Source organism: Ovis aries, chromosome 4 (genome assembly GCF_016772045.2).
Source record: "Ovis aries strain OAR_USU_Benz2616 breed Rambouillet chromosome 4, ARS-UI_Ramb_v3.0, whole genome shotgun sequence".
Classification (NCBI taxonomy): Eukaryota; Metazoa; Chordata; class Mammalia; order Artiodactyla; family Bovidae; genus Ovis; species Ovis aries.
Genome location: NC_056057.1, coordinates 48107346 through 48127288, shown reverse-complemented (window position 1 = coordinate 48127288; position 19943 = coordinate 48107346). Strand labels below are relative to the sequence as shown.

Genomic DNA, 19943 nt, shown 5'->3' with positions numbered 1-19943 from the left:
AGACAAGGCAAGGTTTGTGGGTTCCTCCACGACTGCTGGTGCCCTCCTGGCCTGCTTACATTCTGGAGAGCCTATTGATCCCCTTTCAGACACCTATTTATCAACTAAACCAGGGGATGGTTGGACTCCTCTGTGTTTCTATGTGTGAAGATTGCTTATTAGGTTTAATCACTTGTCATATGACCTGTACTTGTCGCTTTTGATGTCAAATAGAGACAGATAACTATGTAATCAGAGAAGTTAATAACACCTGTGGTCCACACAGCTATAACCATCTAACCTGTGTTTCTTGTCAGTCTGGATCTGATTTCTCGCTCAAGGATTCTCTAGCAAAAATGATCTTGTAGAGTTTCATGAGGAAAAACTCTGCTAACGTTCATTATGGTGTACATAACATTTAATTTTTTTTTTTCAAAGATCCAAGGAAACATTCTTGGCCAAAATCTAGGGGAAGTTACTGTCACTTTGTACTGTACAAGGAAAACAAAGACACCATGGATGCTATTAATCTGTTGTCCAAATATTTAAGGTTAGTATCTTGTTCTTGTGCCTATGCAAAATCAAAACACAGAAACGTTTTTTTCTTTCCATGCTGATGAAAAGGGAATGGGAAAATAGGCAAACAGGTAGCAAATGTACCTCCCAGTTAGTCTTTTTTATTGTTTTGGCTGTGCCTTGTGGGATCCTACTTCCCCAACCAGGGATTGAAACTGGGCCACAGCAGTGAAAGTCCTGAGTCCTAACCACTGGACTGCCAGGGAGTTCCCAATTTTAGTTTTTGTAGACAATAGTTGAATTAATTTTCTTTAACCTCCTTGCAAATGGTCAGTGATTCAAAATGACAATTCTCTAAGTAAATGGTTACATATAGTAGAGAGTTACTAGTCCATCCAGCTACAGTAAACATTAATTGGACTTCCCTGCTGATCCAGTGGTTAAGGATCCGCCTGCCAGTGTAGGGGTTGCAGGTTTGATCCCTGATCCTGGAAGATCCCACATACCACAGAGCGACTCAGCCCCTGTACCTCAGCCTCAGCTATTGAGCCTGTGCTCTAGTGCCCAGGAGCTGCAGCTGCTGAGCCACATGCTCTAGAGCCCGTGCTCTGCAGGAAGAGAAGCCACCTCAGTCAGAAACCTGCACAGCACAGCTAGGAAGGAGCCCCTGCTCGCAGCAGCCGGAGAAAGCCCACTTGCAGCAGTGAAGACCCAGCACAGCCAAAAATAAATATTTACGGAAAAAAAGACAAATTAACTGTCTCTCCTGAAAACGCATACTTTGATGTAGTTGCAGAGGTCTGTTGCTAAATCTGAGTTCTGAACTCCTAGAAGTCAACTGGATTGGAAACCTGAGACCAGTCAGTTTTTCTCATAGGAATGCAAATGTAACAGAATTTGGGTCTCTGAGGATGGGCCGGGTTGCCGCTTTATTATCAGAAATGGATTCAAGTCCCAGAGCAAATCTGTACACAGTGGAAATGTACTTTCTGATGTGTATTTAACCTGGTTTAAACACAAACATACTGTGTTAGTTTGCTCTGACTGCCTCAACAAGATGCTGCGAAGTGAGTGGCTTCAAAAACAGCCCTTCGTTTTCCTAAACTGTGGAGGCGGGGAGCCCCAGGCTGCGGGCGCTGGCAGGTTTGGTCGTTCGCGGAGGCCTTTCCTTGGCTTGCGGGTGGCCTCTGTGCCCTCCCGTGGCCTTGCCTCTGAGTGTGTGTGTCCCAGAGTCCTCTGTGAGGCCAGGTCTCCTCTTGTTGTACTAGGACACGCGTCTTATCGAATGAGGGCCTCGTTTTAACTCAATGACCTCTTATAGCTCTGGCTCCAAATCCTGCTGGGTTCGGAGCTACTGGGAGGCAGCCTCAACACAGAAATTTCAAGGGAGCACAGTTCATCCCATAGGACACAGTACCTAATAAAGCAGCATTTTATTTACTGCTAGCTTTCTCTCTTGCCTTGTCTGTCCCTGAACCCCGGGGAGAAGACAGTTCCAATGAGAGAAGGGAAGGGAGCTCCCATGAGATCTGGATTGCTCAGAGTTCAAAAATCCTTCCTGTTTCTCTCCTATTCATGTGGAACAGTTTTTATTAAATTCCTCTTAGTTATCTAGGTTACTTGTATCTTCATATTAAAACTATTCTGTTTCCTGTTGTAGCATTTGGCTTTATACAAAGAAATAGCATATATTTATGGGAAATTCATATAATATTAACTTTTAGAAATTGAAAATACAAAATTTTTGAAGTGATACATGATACATCTAGGATGGATAGTTCTTTACCTTTGGTTATATAATTATATGAATTGTATGAAATCAACAGAAAGTGCATTACTTCCTTTTCTGACACATTCCAAGTCACACAGAGATAAGGAGGGAGTTTGTCCAGGCATCATTTAGTTTCTTAGCTTTTAAGAAATACTAATTTATGTTTTCCTGGATATATTTTTAAATAAAGCTTCTCCTTACTTTTCTTTTACTCTGTTACTATTTTAAGTATATTTATTTTAAATCTTAAATTATGAGAAGCGTGATTTCCTAACGGTATGTGACTTTGTATGGTTTTGTTTTTGCCTCATCAGAGTCAAGCCAAACATATTCTCCTACATGGGAACCAAAGATAAAAGAGCCATAACCGTTCAGGAGATTGCTGTTCTCAAGTAAGTAGGAGTACATACTGGGGTTCGTTCTGTAAAAATCCTAGCACTGTATTTCCAAGTTCGAGGATTTGCTCTGTGGGGTTTACCTCTTCCAGCTTTAGATAATGCCTCTGTCTGTTCAAAAAACTGCTTTTCTATATGTTTCTTTTTTCTTGCTTATCTGCATTCTCTAATGTTTTCACAGCAAGCTGGTATTATTTATGTCATTTTTAAAGGATTTGTGTGGTAGAACCAAGAGAATATGTGAATATATTCTTTATCTTTTGTCTCTTATTCATTGATTGTTAAATATGAGTTTTTTAAAGTTTAATTACAAAACAGTGAATGAGCTCTTTTGTTATACACTGAAGATCTGCAAAGGAAAAAGGTGGTCTTTGCTTTTGAAGGAATTATGATGGAGCAGACAGGTAAATCAGAACTTACACACAGTGATGTAAATGCTAGAACAGATGTGTATTTGGGGTGTTAGGCAAGACCTGCTGACAAAGTGTGGCACTCATTGTGGGGGCAGGCCAGGGAGACTTTCACAGAAAATGGGATGCTCGGGGTTTTTTTCTTTGTTTAGTTTGGCTGTGCTACTCAGCTTGTGAGATCCTAGTTCCCAACCAGGGACCAGACCCAAGCCCTCAGCGGTGGAAATGTGGAGTCTAACCACTTGACCACCAGGGAGTTCCCTGGATGCTCGAGTTTTCATCTAAACTGGGCTTCTCTGCCTTTTCACTGCTGACCCTGTGAGCTGGATAATTCCTTGTTGAAGGGGCCATACTGTGCACTCTAGGACATTCAGCAGCAGCCCTGGTCTCTCTCTACCACAGAATTTCAGTAACTTTCCCCCTATTCATGTCAGCACTGTGACAGACAAAAATGTCTCCAGACCTGGCTAAATGTCTCTTGAAGAGCAGAATAGCCCTGGTTGAGAGCCACTGGTCTAGATTCTAGAAGGACGGGTGGCCAGACTCAGGTGTCCATCCTTGATTCTAGAAAGCCGGCGGTCAGACAGGCTCAGGAGTCCATGCTTACGTACCCCTGAGGTGGAGGATGGCGGGGGGAAGAAGTACCGGGGCAGGAGGAAATGGGGGTTGCAGGTGCTTGTTGTCTTGAGTGCGGGGATGGCTTCACAGGCTTATTCACGTGTTAAGACCTGTACATTTTGCATATGTACAGTTTATTGTTGTTCAGGCACCCAGTCCTGTCTGACTCTTTGTGACCCCATGGACTGCAGCACCCCAGGCCTCCCCATCCCTCACCATCTCCTGAAGTTTTCCCTGGTTCATGTCCATTGCATCATTGATGCCATTCAGCCATCTCCTCCTCGACGCCCTCTTCTCCTTCTGCCCTCAGTCTTTCCCAGCATCAGGGACTTTTCTAATGAATCGGCTGTTCTCATCAGATGACCAGAATACTGGAGCTTCAACTTCAGCATCAGTCCTTCCTCTAGGATTGATTGACTGGTTTGATCTCCTTGCTGTCCAGGGGATATTTAGGAGTATTCTCCAGCACCACAGTTTGAAGGCATCAATTCTTTGGCGTTCTGCCTTTACTGTCCAACTCACACAACCATACGTGACCACTGGGAAGACCAAAAGCTTGTCTGTGTGGACCTTTGTCAGCAGAGTAATGTCTCTGCTTTTCAACACACTATCTAGGTTTGTCATCGCTTTTCTGCCAAGAAGCAATTGTCTTCTAATTTCATGGCTGCAGTCACCATCCATAGTGATTTTAGAGCCCAAGAAGAGGAAATCGGTCACTTTCACTTCCACCCTTTCCCCTTCTATTTGCCATGAAGTGATGGGCCCGGATGGCATGATCTTAGTTTTTTTAATATTTAGTTTTAAGCCAGCTTTTTCACTCTCCTCCTTCACCCTCACCAAGAAACTCTTTATTTCCTCTTTGCTTTCTGCCGTTAGAGTGGTATCATCCTCATATTTGAAGTTGTTGATGTTTCTCCTGCCTATCTTGTTTCCAGCTTGTAACTCATCCAGTCCAGCATTTTAGTTTACCCACTTGTTAATTCTAAAGTCATCTATGCTTACTATCCCCACTTAAAGGCATACATGTGCTTGTAATTCCCCTGTCTTTTCATAAAGAGGTTGAGGTAGCACCTCCTCTTCGCCCCCCAGTCCCCTGCCATTTGGCTCCCCTCCCACCTTCTGATTCATTTGAGATAGTGTCAGGATTGAGTTCCCAATTGCTTCCTAGTGGATTTTCCAGCCCTTCTCTTCCTTGACCTTGGACCCTGAGCATGAGGTCATGGTAAAGACATAAAGGCAGGTCGAGAACATCTGCTCTCTACAATACGACATCACTAGCAGTGTGCGTGGTGCCATGTCTGGGGCAGAGCAGGAGGTGACGCCTGAAGATGCTGGCACTCGCACCTGTTGCCCTGATCTCTTTGTGCCTGAGACGCGTGGAAAGTGGGGTCATCTGCTGAGAGTAAAGGGGATGGGAGTGGGAAAGGGAACTTGAAAACAGTGGGAAGATTTGAATAGCCTGTGTGGGTGATGGGCTGGTCAGCAGCTCCTGAGAGCAGGGGACTGGCAGTGGCTCAGGGAGTCAGCCTTTCCTATACTCTGGATATGGGGCGTAGAAGCTTCTTGACTTCTCTTTAGTGTCTGAAATACCGTAGTCAACTCCTGTGCTTTCCGGCCAGCTGGCTCTGAATTTCTCCACCTAAATTTAAAGATAGATTCGTTTGTTTTGTTTTCAACACAGAAAACACTAGGTAGAAAATGAAAGTACCACCACAGTTTGTACTTCTTCAGATTGCCTTGTTCATGACTTGATGTATTTTTTGTGGAAGAGGTTTTTTTCCTTAGTTTTCTTTAGTTTATTTCCTAAAACTAAAATATTTACATAAAGTGTGTTTTTTCTTGCAAACAGTAAATGATGTACATCTTTCCCTGTTCAGTTCAGTTCAGTCGCTCAGTCGTGTCTGACTCTTTGCGACCCCATGAATCGCAGCATGCCAGGCCTCCTTGTCCATCACCAACTCCCGGAGTTCACTCAGACACGCGTCCATCGAGTCAGTGATGCCATCCAGCCATCTCATCCTCTGTCGCCCCCTTCTCCTCCTGCCCCCAATCCCTCCCAGCATGAGTCTTTTCCAATGAGTCAACTCTTCGCATGAGGTGGCCAAAGTACTGGAGTTTCAGCTTTAGCATCATTCCCTCAAAAGAAATCCCAGAGCTGATCTCCTTCAGAATGGACTGGTTGGATCTCCTTGCAGTCCAAGGGACTCTCTCAAGAGTCTTCTCCAACACCACAGTTCAAAGGCATCAATTCTTCACCGCTCAGCCTTCTTCACAGTCCAATCTCACATCCATACATGACCACAGGAAAAGCCATAGCCTTGACTAGATGGACCTTAGTCGGCAAGGTAATGTCTCTGCTTTTAAATATGCTACCTAGGTTGGTCATAACTTTTCTTCCAAGGAGTCTTTTAATTTCATGGCTGCAGTCATCATCTACAGTGATTTTGGAGCCCCAAAAAATGAAGTCTGACACTGTTTCTGCTGTTTCCCCATCTATTTGCCATGAAGTGATGGGACCGGATGCCATGATCTTCGTTTTCTGGCTTTAAGCCAACTTTTTCACTCTCCTCTTTCACTTTCATCAAGAGGCTTTTTAGTGGCACTTTCTGCCATAAGGATGATGTCATCTGCGTATCTGAGGTTATTGATATTTCTCCTGGCAATCTTGATTCCAGCTTGTGCTTCTTCTAGCCCAGCGTTTCTCATGATATACTCTGCATAGAAGTTAAATAAGCAGGGTGACAATATCCAGTCTTGATGTACTCCTTTTCCTATTTGGAACCAGTCTGTTGTTCCATGTCCAGTTCTAACTGTTGCTTCCTGACCTGCATACAGATTTCTCAAGAGGCAGGTCAGGTGGTCACGTGTAGCAAAAGATATTTAAGTATATGTTGTTGTTCTTCAGTTGCTAAGTCATGTCCAACTGTTTGCAACCCCATGATCTGCAGCACACCAGGCTTCCCTGTCCTTCACTATCTCCCTGAGTTTGCTCAAACTCATGCCCATTGAGTTGGTGATACCGTCCAACCATCTCATCCTCTGTTGCCCCCTTCTCCTCTTGCCTTCAGTCTTTCCCAGCACCAGGTTCTTTTCCAGTGTATCCTAATTTATGAGCTGTTACTCTGTTTTTTAATTTTACATGGTTTTCCATTTCTTGCTATTATAAGCAGTTCCATGATGGACATATTGGTAGCTAAATCTTGGCACACGTCTGTGATAACTTCATTAGGATAAGCTTAGCAAAAAAAAAAAAGATAAACTTAGCAATAGAGTGTGAAATTGTAGATGTTAGGTTTTTGATCCAGAGTTTAATTGCCCTGTAGAAAGGTGGTACCAGTTTATCACCTTTATTCTTCTTCAGAATCCTTCCTGACACATTTTAAGCTTAAAAAAAAAAATTTGCTAATATTCAGTGTCAAAACAGAGCATCTCCTTATTTTGTATTGCATTTTATGATGTGACATCTTCGAAGAATGAAGGTATACGTCTCTTCCTAGTCAGCCACCAGGTGTCATACTTGATCACACTGCGATTCTGTCTTCATAGACCTTTGCTGCCTTTATCGTCTTCCTGTTGACTTAGTAAGAAACCATATTAAACACCTAAACGTTAGCCTTTGGAAAGCACATAGCACTTATCTCACGGATGCAGGCTACTCCCTTCGTTTGCTTAATGGATATGTGGGGCCAAGTGGATTGGCCTTTCCCGTGAGAACTGGTAGACAGGATAAACCCACTCTGCCACGCAAGGATTTTAATTACTGCTGAATTGATTAATGTTTGGGATAAGCAGCTTCTCAGCTTCATGTAACTCTCCAAAGTCGCCTAGTAGTTTTCACAGGATCTCAAGCAGGAACAGCCTCATTCAGCATGATTTGTTTCTCTTCCTGCCTCTTCCTGCCAGTCTCCTTTCTGAGCCTGGGCCAGTATTTTCCTGGCTTTGTTAATAAAGGCATTTTGTGCAACATGCTGCTTAGGTTGGCTCCTGGCGTTTAAAAGTGAGATTTTGGTATTCCCAAGTTACTCACAGGATAGCTATGAACTTACAACCAAAGAGCTTGATCCAGGATCATCAAAATTAAAACTGTGAACAGTATCATGAAAGGTATTGTCAACTTCATCCCATCAGTTCTCAAGGAGCACCCACACCAGCAAGAACCGAGTGTTCTCTTGCTTTCTGCTATGCTAGTGGGATTCACAGATACATGTTTTTGTGTATTCAAGAATCAACTGTAGAATTTGATTCAGCCGTGAAAAAGAATGAAGTACATGTGTTAGTTGCTCAGTGGTGCCCAACTCTTTGCTACCTCATGGACCGTAACCTACCAGGCTCCTCTGTCCATGGGATTTTCCAGGCAAGGGTACTGACGTGGTTTGCCATTTCCTTCTCTAGGGGATCTTCCCAACCTGGGGATCTAACCCAGGTCTCCTGCACTGCAGGTAGATTCTTGATCAACAACTGAGCCACCAGGGAAGCCCTGATATATACTATAACATGAATGAATCTTAAAAAACACTGTGTAAACTAAGTAAGGGGAGTCATACGCAAAGGACCACATATTATATAATTATGTTTGTATGAAATGTCCCAGATAGGGAGATCTGTAAAGACAAAGTAGGCTAGTGGTTGCTAGGAGTCGCAGGGAAAGGGAAGGGGGTTCATAGGTGTACGGTTTCTTTTGGGAGTGATGGAAATATTCTGGAATTAGATCATGGTGACAGTTGCACAACATTGTGACTATACTAAAACCCCCCAAGTTGTACACTTTATAATGCTTAAAATGTAAGTTTTTTGTTATGTTCATTTTAGCTCTTTATTAAAAAAAAAAGAACTAAGCTGTCTTTCATGGCTGTTGGGAAGCAGTCTCCCTAATCTCTTTCCAGAACTGCCAAGCTGCCTATCTGATTCCTTCTTTCCTCTTGACTCTTAAATTTCCTGTCCATTTTTATAGCAAGAATTACTGACCAAAGAGGATCTCTCTCCTCCCTTTCCTCCCACTGTTCATCCTGATCCTTTGCTTCCTGGACCCTTTGGGATACTGTTTCTGGACTAATTGATGCCCTGTGGGTCTGCCATCATCTCCATATGTCTAAAGTCAAGGATGTGGTTCCCCTGAGCAGCTGGCCCGAGCTGGTACAGACCCACTTCACACCTTTTGGTACTCGGATTGGACAGGGCATTCAGGGCCAGGAGAGGGTAATGGAATATGAGGTTTGCCTACTTCTCTGGCTAGCTTCCTGCGTTTTATAATAATTAGTGGACAGTGACACTTCTTTCCTTAAGAAATTTGGTCAGGCTGCTTCTGCACATATTGAACCAGGAAACAAATTGATTGATTGATAATGCATGAAGAAATTGATTGCCTTCAGGGAATATGGCTAAATTTTCAGCAAGGAAACAAGAATTCTCTGAGATGAAATGGCAAACTGGTATTATATGGGGAAACAAGAATTCTCTGAGATGAAATGGCAAGCTGGTATTATATGGTGGATTGTAAACAGTTTAACTCAGTAACAGCATATTTTTAATGAAGAAGTAGAATAAAATTTCCTCGGTGGTTTTGCATGTAATGCTGGGACTTGGGAGGCTGCGCAGGCCCCTGTGGGGCAGCTTCTGTAATTAGGATCGGAGTCTAAATATGGGCATGGGTCTCTAGACCAGGCACTTAGGGGCAGAATAGCCTCTCGTGCAGGCCCAGGGCCCAGGAACCACATCCAGACCTTCCCAACCCCTGTAGTTACTTCCTGCCAAAGCTGGAACATGGCTCCTGGCAATAAGAGCCAATAGGAATGCGCTCAAGGGCCCACTCTGAGAAACACCATGCAGTCCAGAGTTGTAAAGAGAGAAGTGTAGTCAACAAATTGAAGCTCAGACGCCCTTTGTTCTGATAGTTCTCAGCTCTTCAGAGGACGCTTGAATTCAGAAGAAAGTTAAAACCACTTGCTGAGGCACAGTGATGTACTGTGTAGCGTTATTTTTAGCTTTAAAAAAATTGTCAACAACCCAGGTGACCCAAATTGAAAAGTCTTAAATAAAATGAATGACTAAGTAAATTAAAATTGATGAGTTATTTTTTACTGTATTGATTATTTCTAATTTTTTAAAACTCTCTTTGCTAAAGTAGAGAAAGATGAATACTAACATAAGAAAATGTGAAAATATTTTAAAATGGCAAAATGTGCAAGTGAAAAACCAGACATCTTGTTTAACCATGAAGCATTTTATTAGAACTGAGAACAAAATGGAGATGACCACACTATTACTACTACTTATCTTTGTTCTTGGCATTCTGTAATACAAAGAATAATTAGGAAATAAGTGATGTAAAAATTAGGAGGAGGCCAGACTGCAGTTTTGTTACTGATGTATGATTGTTTCCATTCAAGGAGTTAACTGAAAGTTATGCAAGATAGGAAAGAGTATGTACAAAAATCACTATTCAGATGATAGCCTGTTAGAAATTATAGCAGAAAAAAATATTTTACACAGAAGGTGAAGAAAAGAACATACCTAGAAACAAAAATTTTTGTAAAGTGTAAGATCTCTCTCTGTGAAGAAAACTTTGAAATGCTATTGATAGACGTAAAAGAACTTGAGTAAATGAATGCTGTAATCTGTTCTTGAATACATATAAATGTTTTTTAATGAATAAACATGTACATTTATGCTGATACTAAATGAAAATACCAATAGAATGTTTCAAACTAATCAAGCTGATCGTAATGTGGGAAAGTGTCAGAACTAACCATAAAAATTCTGGAAGAAATGGCTAATAAAGGGGGATTCGTGTAAAAATTTATAATGAAATATATATGTATATATCTCATTTAAAATACTTTTATTAAAACAGTCCCATGGTGATTTTGGAGTAAATTGTACACTTCGATTACTAAAACATTTTTATCACACTCTCCACTGTATTTCTGGATTTATAATAATCTGTTTCTTTCACTTATCACCTCGCTTTTTTTTAGAGCAATTTACTTATTTTTATTGAAGTACAGTTGACTTACATTGTTTCAGATGAACGACAAAGTCGATTTTATACTTGTGTTATATGTAAACACAAATTCTTTTTTTTTTTTTCACAAATTCTTTTTAGATTCTTTTCCATCATTGGTTTCTACAAGGTAGTGAATACAGTCCCCTGTGCTATGTAATACATCCTCGTTTGTTTTATATATAGTAGTGTATATATGTTAATCTCACATTCCAAATTTAGTCCTCCCTCCTGTCTTTCCCCTTTGGTAAGCATAAGTTTGTTTTCTCTGTGCATCTGTTTCTGTTTTGTAAATAAGCTCCTTTTTCTTTTTAACCACATGTAAGTGATATCATATATTTGTCTTTGACTTACTTTCCTCGGGATAATCATCTCCAGGTCCATCATGTTGCTGCAGACGACATTATTTTGTTCTTTTCTGGCTGAGTAATATTCTATTGTATATATACGCTGCATCTTCTTTAGCTGCTCATCTCTAGATGAACATTTAGGTTGTTGCCATGTCTTGATATGCTGTAAATAGTGCTGCTGTGAACACTGGGGTGCGTGCATCTTTTTGAATTAGAGTTTTCCTCTCTTCTGGGTGTGTGCCCAAAAGTGGGGCTGCTGGCTCCCGTGGCAACTCTGTCACTAGTTTTTGAGGAATCTCCATACTGTTCTCCATAGTGGCTGTGCCAGTTTACATTCCTACCAACAGTGTACAGAGTTCTCTTTTTTCCTACACCATCTCCAATATTTATTGTTCTTTTTTTTTTTTTAATGTATATTTGACTCTGCTGGGTGTGTGTTTTTGTGCAGACGTTCTCTAGTTGCAGTGAGCAGGGCTGCTCTCTAGTTGCAATGCATTACCTTCTCCCTGTGGCGGCTTCTCTCGTTGCAGAGCACGGGCTGTTGGGTGCACAGGCTTCAGTAGTTGTGGCTCAGGCTCAGTGGTTGTGGCATGCACAAGCTTAGTGGCTCTGCAGTGTGTGGGGTCTTCCTGGACCGGGAATCGAACCCATGCCTCCTGCATTGACAGGCGGATTCTTCACCATTGAGCCACCAGGGAAGCCCTATCGGTAGGCTTTTTCATGATGGCCATTCTGGCCAGTGTGAGGTGGCACCTTCAGTAACTTTGATTTGCATTTACCTAATAATTAGCATTATTGAGCATCTTTTCATGTGCCTGTTGGCCATCTGTATGTCTTTTAGGAGTGATGTCTGTTTAGCTCTTCTGGCCATTTTTAAGGTTTATTTATTTTTTTCTGCCCATTTTTGATTGGGCTGTTTGTTTTTTGATAATGAGCTGTATAAACTGTATGTTTTGTCAATTAAAGCATCGTTGCTTGTATCATTTGCAAATGTATTTTTCCCAGTCTGTAGATTGTCTTTATATTTTGTTTATGGTTTCCTTTGCTATGCAAAAGCTTTTAAGGTTAATTAGATCCCATTTGTTTATTTTTGCTTTTGTTTCCATTACTCTAGAAGACAGACTTATGAAAATAATGCTGTGATTTTTGTCAAATTGTGTTCTGCCTGTTTTCCTCTAGGAGTTTTATAGTATCTGGTCTTAGAGTTAGCTCTTTAATCCTTTTTGAGTTTATTTTTGTATCTGATGTTGGAAAATGTTCTGATTTCATTTTTTTACATATGATTGTCTAGCCACAGTATATTTTAAACCTATTATAGAAGTATAGCAGTTAAAGCAGTGTGATACTTACACATAAATGGGTAGAATTAGAATAATTACAGACCCAGATATGTCCACAGTTAGTGTGTAATCAAAGTAGCATTTAAAATCAGCAGAGAAAAGATGTTCTGAGCTAGTGAATTTGTGGATTTATTTTTTGTAGCCAAGTCTTTGATGTGATGTTTATACTCCATAATCTACCTTTAAAAAACAAAAAAAGTCAAAAACAAAAAGGAACATGTGATGCTGTTAATTTAAAATGCAGAACCCAAGCCACTGAGCAGCAGCTGATGCAGTTACTGGCTTGTGTGTGAAAAACTTTCCCCTCTTTCCTTAGTCTCCTTGTGGCCCAGGATGAAAAGAGTCCATAATTTAAAGCCGAGGGAGAGAGCATGACCTCATCCCCCTCCTTTCTAAATGAGCCACTTCTGGCATCAGCAGTTGACTGGGGAGAGTAAACAGAGACTCCCAGTCAAAGCCCTGGAACCCCTGTGCCCGGAGTTCTTTCCTTTTTTGCTGCAGCCCGTGTGAAAGACCAGTCTTTTGTAAAAGACCAGTAGTGAAGATTAGTGTATTAATGATTGCATGGAGGCCAGCAGTGCTGTAAATGAGACACATCACTACTGTAAGCCAAAATGAAACAGAAGGAAAAGTATCCTTTTTACTCTAAAGCAACAACTGAACAAGTGTAAAAGTACTACATTGTTTGTTCATTGGTTATACTCCGATACAAAATAAAAAGTTAAAAAAAAAAGGCACTCTACTTATACCTGGGGATACTGTTTAAAAAAATAATCTCCAACTAGGGACACCCTTTCTAAGTAAAGCTTTGATCCCAGAGCTATTTTTAAAAACTCTCAATTAAAATTTTACTATCTAGTCCTTGTTTGTAGAATGTCAACTGATACAGGAGGAATGGAGTGGGGGGTGGTTTACAAACACTCTTTCACAGTCAGCACAGTAATGTTTGCACCTGCCAGCAGCTATCCTTGGGCGTCGAAACAGCTGGATGAAAGACAGTGGGGAAACAGGCTAGGCACAGAATGTTTAAAATGGCACGCCACAGGTTACAAATTTTAAAAGGAAAAGGAGGGAGAGGTACCATTTTGCTGTGATACACTGAAAAGCCCTCAGCATCTCCTGGGTGACACTCCCCCCAGAGTGTGGGAGTTTTTTTGTTGTTGCTCAGTCACCAAGACATGAGTGTCAAGTCACTCACACTAAGTTATGCCCAACTCTTTGCGACCCCATGGACTTCAGCATCCCAGGCTCCTCTGTCCTTCACTGTCTCCCAGAGTTTGCACAGATTCTTGTCCATTTGAGTTGGTGATGCTATCTAACTATCTTCTCCTGTGCTGCCCTCCTTTCCTTTTGCCCTCTATCTTTCCTAGCATCAGGGTCTTTTCCAGTGAGTCAGCTCTTCACATTAGGTGACCAAAGTATTGGCGCTCCAGCTTTAGCATCAGTCTTTCCAATGAATATTCAGTGCTACTGAGGAGCAGTCCACATCCAGACTCACCCAATTCCTCCCAGTAACGTCACTTAGATTTTTTTTAAGCTCCTTAACGTCAGGATCTAATCAAGAACCAGGACAATCATTGTTTCCTCACAGTAAGATTTTGAGCATAACCTATGGGAGTCTTACTGTTGAGGAAATAATGACTGTCCTGGTCTTTGATTAGATCCTGAAGATAAGTAGCATTAAAAACCCCTGGTAGTTCAGACTGTAAAGAATCTGCCTGCAGTGTGGGAGAGCTGGGTTCTATCCCTGAATTGGGAAGATCCACAGGAGGAGGGCATGGCACCCACTACTGTATTCTTGCCTAGAAAATCCCCATGGACAGAGGAGCCTGGTGAGCTACAGTTCGTGGGGTCGCAAAGAGTCAGACGCACCTGAGCGACTAAGCACACACACAGAAAATCTCAGTGATGTTATGGGGGAATTGGGTGAGTTTGAATCTGAACTGCTCTTTGGTAGCACTGAATTCCCATAGGCTCCCTGAGGGTTACCGGTGGTGAGTGGCTTGGGAGACTGCTGTTCTTAGGAGACACATACTGCACTCTCTTTAAGGGTGAGATGTCCCCAGGCTGCAGCTCACTCTCACGTGGTTCAGAGTGTGTGTGTGTGTGTGTGTGTGTGTGTGTGTGTGTGTGTGTGTGTGCATGCGCATGTATGTGTGGTATAGGGGTGTTCACATGTCTAGAAATACATGTAAAGTATAGTGGGAAAATGTTAGCAATTGGTAAATCTGAGTGTAAAGTATAAGACTTCGTTACAGTGTTACCAGTTTTTTTTTTTAAGTTGGGAAATCTTCCAAAGTATAAAAATATTATTAAGTGAACTCACAAAATGGGAGATAATATTTTCTCACTGAGTGGTAAAGGGTAGATTTCCTTAATCTATGAAAACAGAAGAATATTAACAATCCAATAGAAAAAGGGGTAGTAGGAAGAATAGGTACTCCACAGTCAAGACATGAAAAAATGTTTAAATTCTCCCATAGTAAGAAGCAGGTAAGTAAAAAATGAAAATAGCATTTTAAATTTTGCCTGGCAGAGCTAAAATAAGGTTTATAACATGCTGTGTGAGGAGACAGGCATGAGATAGTAGGCACTGACATATGGGAGTGTGAATTGGTATAACCTTTTTGGAGGACAGTAGGGGTTAAAATTTAAAATCCGCCACTTCTCCTTAGATATGAACATATCTAAATCATTCGCCTGTGTAGGTGTACCATGAAGTGTGTATGAGGATGTTTGTTAGAGAGTACTTTCTTGTAATAGCAGAAGATGGGTAGCAATTTAAATGGCCATCCCAGGGGGCTGGTCAGATGAAGGCCAGAGAAAAGATCTAGGCAGTGTGGCGGCCACCCTGTGCACCTGTTCACAGAGCGAGGACCTTCTGAAAGGACTCTCTGGATAAGGCAGGTCTCTAATAGGCAGTTTTCCAGTTTTCTGTGAATAAAGGAAGATAGTAAACAATTTGTAATTGTAACAAAAAAGTTGTGTTTTAAAAGGGAGGATCTGGGTGCTGGTTACATGGTTGCATTCACTTTGTGAAAATCTGTCAAGCAGTTCTGTCCATATAACATATATTAGAAGCTTACTGAGAAATTCCAGAGAGAGAGAGAGAAGATAATAGGAACACTTACTTGTGCAGAAAGTGTTTCTAGAGGGATATACAAGAAACTGTTCGTGTTGGCTGCCAGTGGAGCGGGGTATTGAGGGACAGAGTTACAGCAGAGGCTTTCTAGTACTGTACTTCTTTTTTTACGTGTATTGCTAAAGAAGTTAGTTTTTCATGAAAACTTAATACCTTTTAAATGATAGCAGGAAAGTATAGATTATGTGATTCTGACTAAACATATGTAGTCAGATAAAGATCATGTACATATATCTATCTGACGTGTGTTTAAGAAAGAAAGGATAGGAGGAAATTCAAAGTTAGATACTAACTTTTTTTTTTAGCTGATGAGACTGAGTTTTGTTTTCTTCTGTATTTCTCTGTACTTTTCCAAGTTTTCTGTAGTGTGATTACAATATTTTTCTGATGGACAAAAATGAAACTATGATTCTTTTTTCATGCTTAGTAAGAACTTTTTTACCTGTAGGAATTGCTCTCTGCTCCCTTTCTCACCCTTCTCCCCTCACAAAAAGTAGAAAATTTCAAACAGAATTGTTCCATTATCAGTATGCAAGTAACATGAGACTCTTAAGAATATAACGATGGCCCAGGTTACATCATTCCAGTAGGAACAGGTGTCCTCAGGCTGGACGAACACTCCAGAGGCGAATGAAAGATAGGCTTATCCCACTGACCTTGGTGCCTTTCTTTTCTGCCATCACAGCTGCTAGTCTCATTTTAAGCTGCCATTTTCTGTCATAAACTGTCCTAGATCATATTAGCCAGGCAACAGGCCGTGACCATCTTTCTGCTCCTTTTACATTTTGTGTTTTTTAGAATAACTGCACAAAGACTTGCCCACTTGAACAAGTGCTTGATGAACTTTAAGCTGGGGAATTTCAGCTATCAGAAAAACCCTCTGAAATTGGGAGAGCTTCAAGGAAATCACTTCACGGTCGTCCTCAGGTAAAGAGCTGCGACGGGGAGTACGGACCAGGGAGGATCTTCTTGGGTCACCTCGAGTCCCTTTGGCATGATTGTTAGTTCCAGTGAGCTGGCACCAATGGTCTTGGCGGCCAGAAAGACGAGGTGGGGTCCGATGGAGCTGGGAGAGCAAACCCAGCTGTAGTGTTTGTGCCAGTACAGCCACGCCTCTACTCACTCAGCGCCACCTTTGGAATGAGGCAGTCTCCTTGAAATGCAAAAGACAGCTTACACTTCCACCTACCTAGAATAGGCAGATTCATAGACACAAAAAAGTAGGATAAAGGTTTCCTGGGGTGTAAGGTGGGGAGATGAGTTACTGTTCAGTAACTGGCGTTTCAATTTGAGAAGATGAAGCAGTTGAGGAAACATGTAGTGGTAGAGGTTGCACAGCTCTGTGAATAGACTTAGTGCTACCATATCGCATGCTTAGAAATGGCTGAAATGGTAAATTTTGTGTTGTGTACACTTCGCAATTTTTAGAAAGACAAAGTCCTTGGGAGGTAGAGAGAAAGCTCCATGGAACAAGGGAAAAGCACAGGAGCCAAGCTGTGTCACTTATGATTTGCATCCCTGAGTGTGCTTGCCTGTAAATTGTTTTCTCTGGGTCATTTGGGCCCCCCACAGAAATATAACAGGAACTGACAACCAAGTGGAACAAGCCATGAACTCTCTCAAGGAGATTGGGTTTATCAACTACTACGGAATGCAAAGGTTTGGAACAACAGCTGTCCCCACATATCAAGTTGGAAGGTTTGTATTTAATTTCTTAATTTTTGTCTGAAAGAACTTGCTCATTAAAAAATGAAAAGAAGCAGGATTTTTTTTTTTTGGTCAGTGGTGTTTTTAGTTATTTCTAGATTTCCTGGAAAACTGGACCAAAAGAATCTTTTTAGATGACCAACTGATCCATAGCCTCCATAAGTTTTGTTCTGTTTTATGATAGTTCACGTACAAGGTGAAAAAGTAAGTCAGGGTTCAGAGAGCTTTAACCTGATGAGGCAGTTTTTCTCTCCCACCTAATAGCCCATCCAGGGATTCTGTTTTCTTTCACACAGATAAATCTTGGCTCAGTACATGACCTAGCAGTAGCGGTTGGGTAACTCAGCCCCAGAGTAGCCTGAAGGAGATGAGTAGCTTATGCTCTCTGTTAACAAGAACTCTCTCATCAGCTTTGTGATAATAGGAAATCCCTCTAGGTGAGCTGGGGTGGGAATCCCATCAGTAAAGACTCGGGTTTATAAGCTTACTTACACTATCCTGCTCTCCGGTGCATGTTGTGTTACCTAAATGATTATTCACATTGCAGTTAGGATTGGGAAGCATGAGTTGGAAGTGATCTGAGAGATTATTTAGTTCATGTTCTTCCTGGCACTTTGAATTTTTTGATTTAGCAAAGGTGAAATTTGGGAGGCAGCTCGAGCTCACTGGTTTGTCAGCTGCAGTCCTGAGAGGAGAGGGGTCTTCTCAATTCAGTCCATGATTTCAGCAACTGACTCTATGAAGTTGCGTTTGTTCATGCATCCTTAAGAGCACAAAATGAAAATATCACATAGTATTTCCTCTACCTCTCTGAGGCTGTTTTGTGAGGGTAAAAAGCTCAGGTAAAAGGGGGAAATTCTTCGGCAGTCCAGTGGTTAGAACTCCATCCTTCACTGCCAAGGGCCCTGGGTTCAATCCCTGGTTAGGGAACTAAGATCCCACACGCCACTTGCAGTGGCAAAAAATAAAAATAAAAACCACTCATATAATTCAATAACAACAAAAAAACCAGATTTTAAAATGGGCAAAGAACTTGACTATTCCCCAAAGAAGATATACAGGCAACTAATAAACCCATGAAAAGATGTTTAGTACCAATAATTATTAGGGATATGTACATCAAAACCTCAGTAGGATATGACTTTGTACCCATGAGGATGGAAACAAAAAGGGAAAGAAAATAAGTGTTAGGTGTGGAGAAACTGCAGCCCTTGCACACTGCAGGTGAGCATATAGGATGGAACTGCCATTGTAGAAATGATACGGACAGTCCCCAAAAACTAAAACACAGAGCTCCTGCTGTATGATTCTGCAGTTCCATTTCTGTATGTATACCCAAAAGAAATAAAAACACTCAACAGATATTTATACACCCATGTTGAGAAGAGCATTGTTCACAATAGCCAAATGGTAGAAGCAGCCAACTAGGTGTCCATTAACAGATGAACTGATAAACAAAATATCCATAGATGCGGTGGGATGCAGCCTTAAAAAGGAACGCAGTTTGACACATGCGACAGCACGAATAAACCTGAAGACTTATGCTAAGTGAAATAAGCCAGTCACCAAAGGACAAACACTATCTGCGATTCCTAGAGTAGTCAAAGTCATAGACAAAGTAGAACGGTGGTTGCCAGGAGCTGTGGGGAGGGGAAGGAAGGAGTTCCTGTCTACTGAATCCTGAATTGGTCATGAAAGATTGAAGAGCCCTGGAGGCAGATGGTCCTGATGGTTATACGACAGTGTGGCTGGACTTAATGCCGCAGAACTGTCCACTTAAAAATAGCTGAAATGATAAATTTTATGCTATATATACTTTACACGGTTTATAACAGAAAGTGAAAAAAGGAAAGATACTAGTAATGTAAGAAGTCTCATAGTTGAGCAACTTTATACCAAGTGTTGGCACACTTTTTGTGTAGAGGGTCAGGTCACAAATAGTTAGACTTTGTGGGCCGCAGAGTGTGTCCGGCAGCTCCTCAGCACTGTTGTTACAGGGTGAAAGCAACCAGAGATAGCACATATGTTAATGAGCACGGCTGGTTTTCAGTAGAACTGTTTACAAAATCAAGTGGCCAGCCAGAGAACAAAGGTTTTTGCACACAGAAGTCTTTCTTTCATGGTATTTGGTGCACCGCCACCTAGTCCTGAATTAGCACTATGCTCTTTTTGAAAATATTACTGAAGGCCTAAGCCAGCTGAATAATATTTACTCAGGAGGGTGTTTAAAGACTGTTGGAGCATGGCTTGTTCCAGGACTTCAAGAATTGCCAGCAGTGGGATATCTTTTAGAATAATTCATTGCACTAGTAGGTTAAAAATCTACTAACTAGTTAGTAGATTAACTACTAGTTAGTTAACTAAGAGGTTAAATATATGATCTCATTAGTATATACAGTAGCATTTTACATAAAACACAAATATCTCATATAGATTAACTTAAATGTGAAAAATAAAAACCCTAGTTAAGTAGAAAAACAGAAAAATTAATAGGAGGGATTTTTGTTTTTTGGTGGTAGGGAACGGCTTTCTGACTCCAAGCCCAGAAATCTTAATGAGGAAAAAATGTTCAGATATGATACACGAAATATATCCTTTGTGTGGCAAAAGATAGTATAATAAAAGTAAAAGGAAAAATAGCATACACATGAAGATCAAGCAGGTCTTGAAAGCTATCCTCTGAAGTGTTAACAGTGTTTGTTTTTTAGAGGTCAG

General features: G+C 41.2%; 1 protein-coding gene across 2 annotated transcripts in view; it reads left to right on the top strand.

Annotated features, from left to right (window-relative positions):
• PUS7 (pseudouridine synthase 7) overlaps positions 1 to 19943 on the top strand; it is a 55127-nt gene that overhangs the window by 23165 nt on the left and 12019 nt on the right. For both annotated transcript variants that reach the window (XM_004007838.6, XM_015095257.4), the window contains 4 exons: positions 418 to 529; positions 2581 to 2658; positions 16320 to 16448; positions 17094 to 17219. In XM_004007838.6, the coding sequence (XP_004007887.3) occupies positions 418 to 529; positions 2581 to 2658; positions 16320 to 16448; positions 17094 to 17219 (445 nt within the window). The remainder of the gene's footprint in view (positions 1 to 417; positions 530 to 2580; positions 2659 to 16319; positions 16449 to 17093; positions 17220 to 19943) is intronic.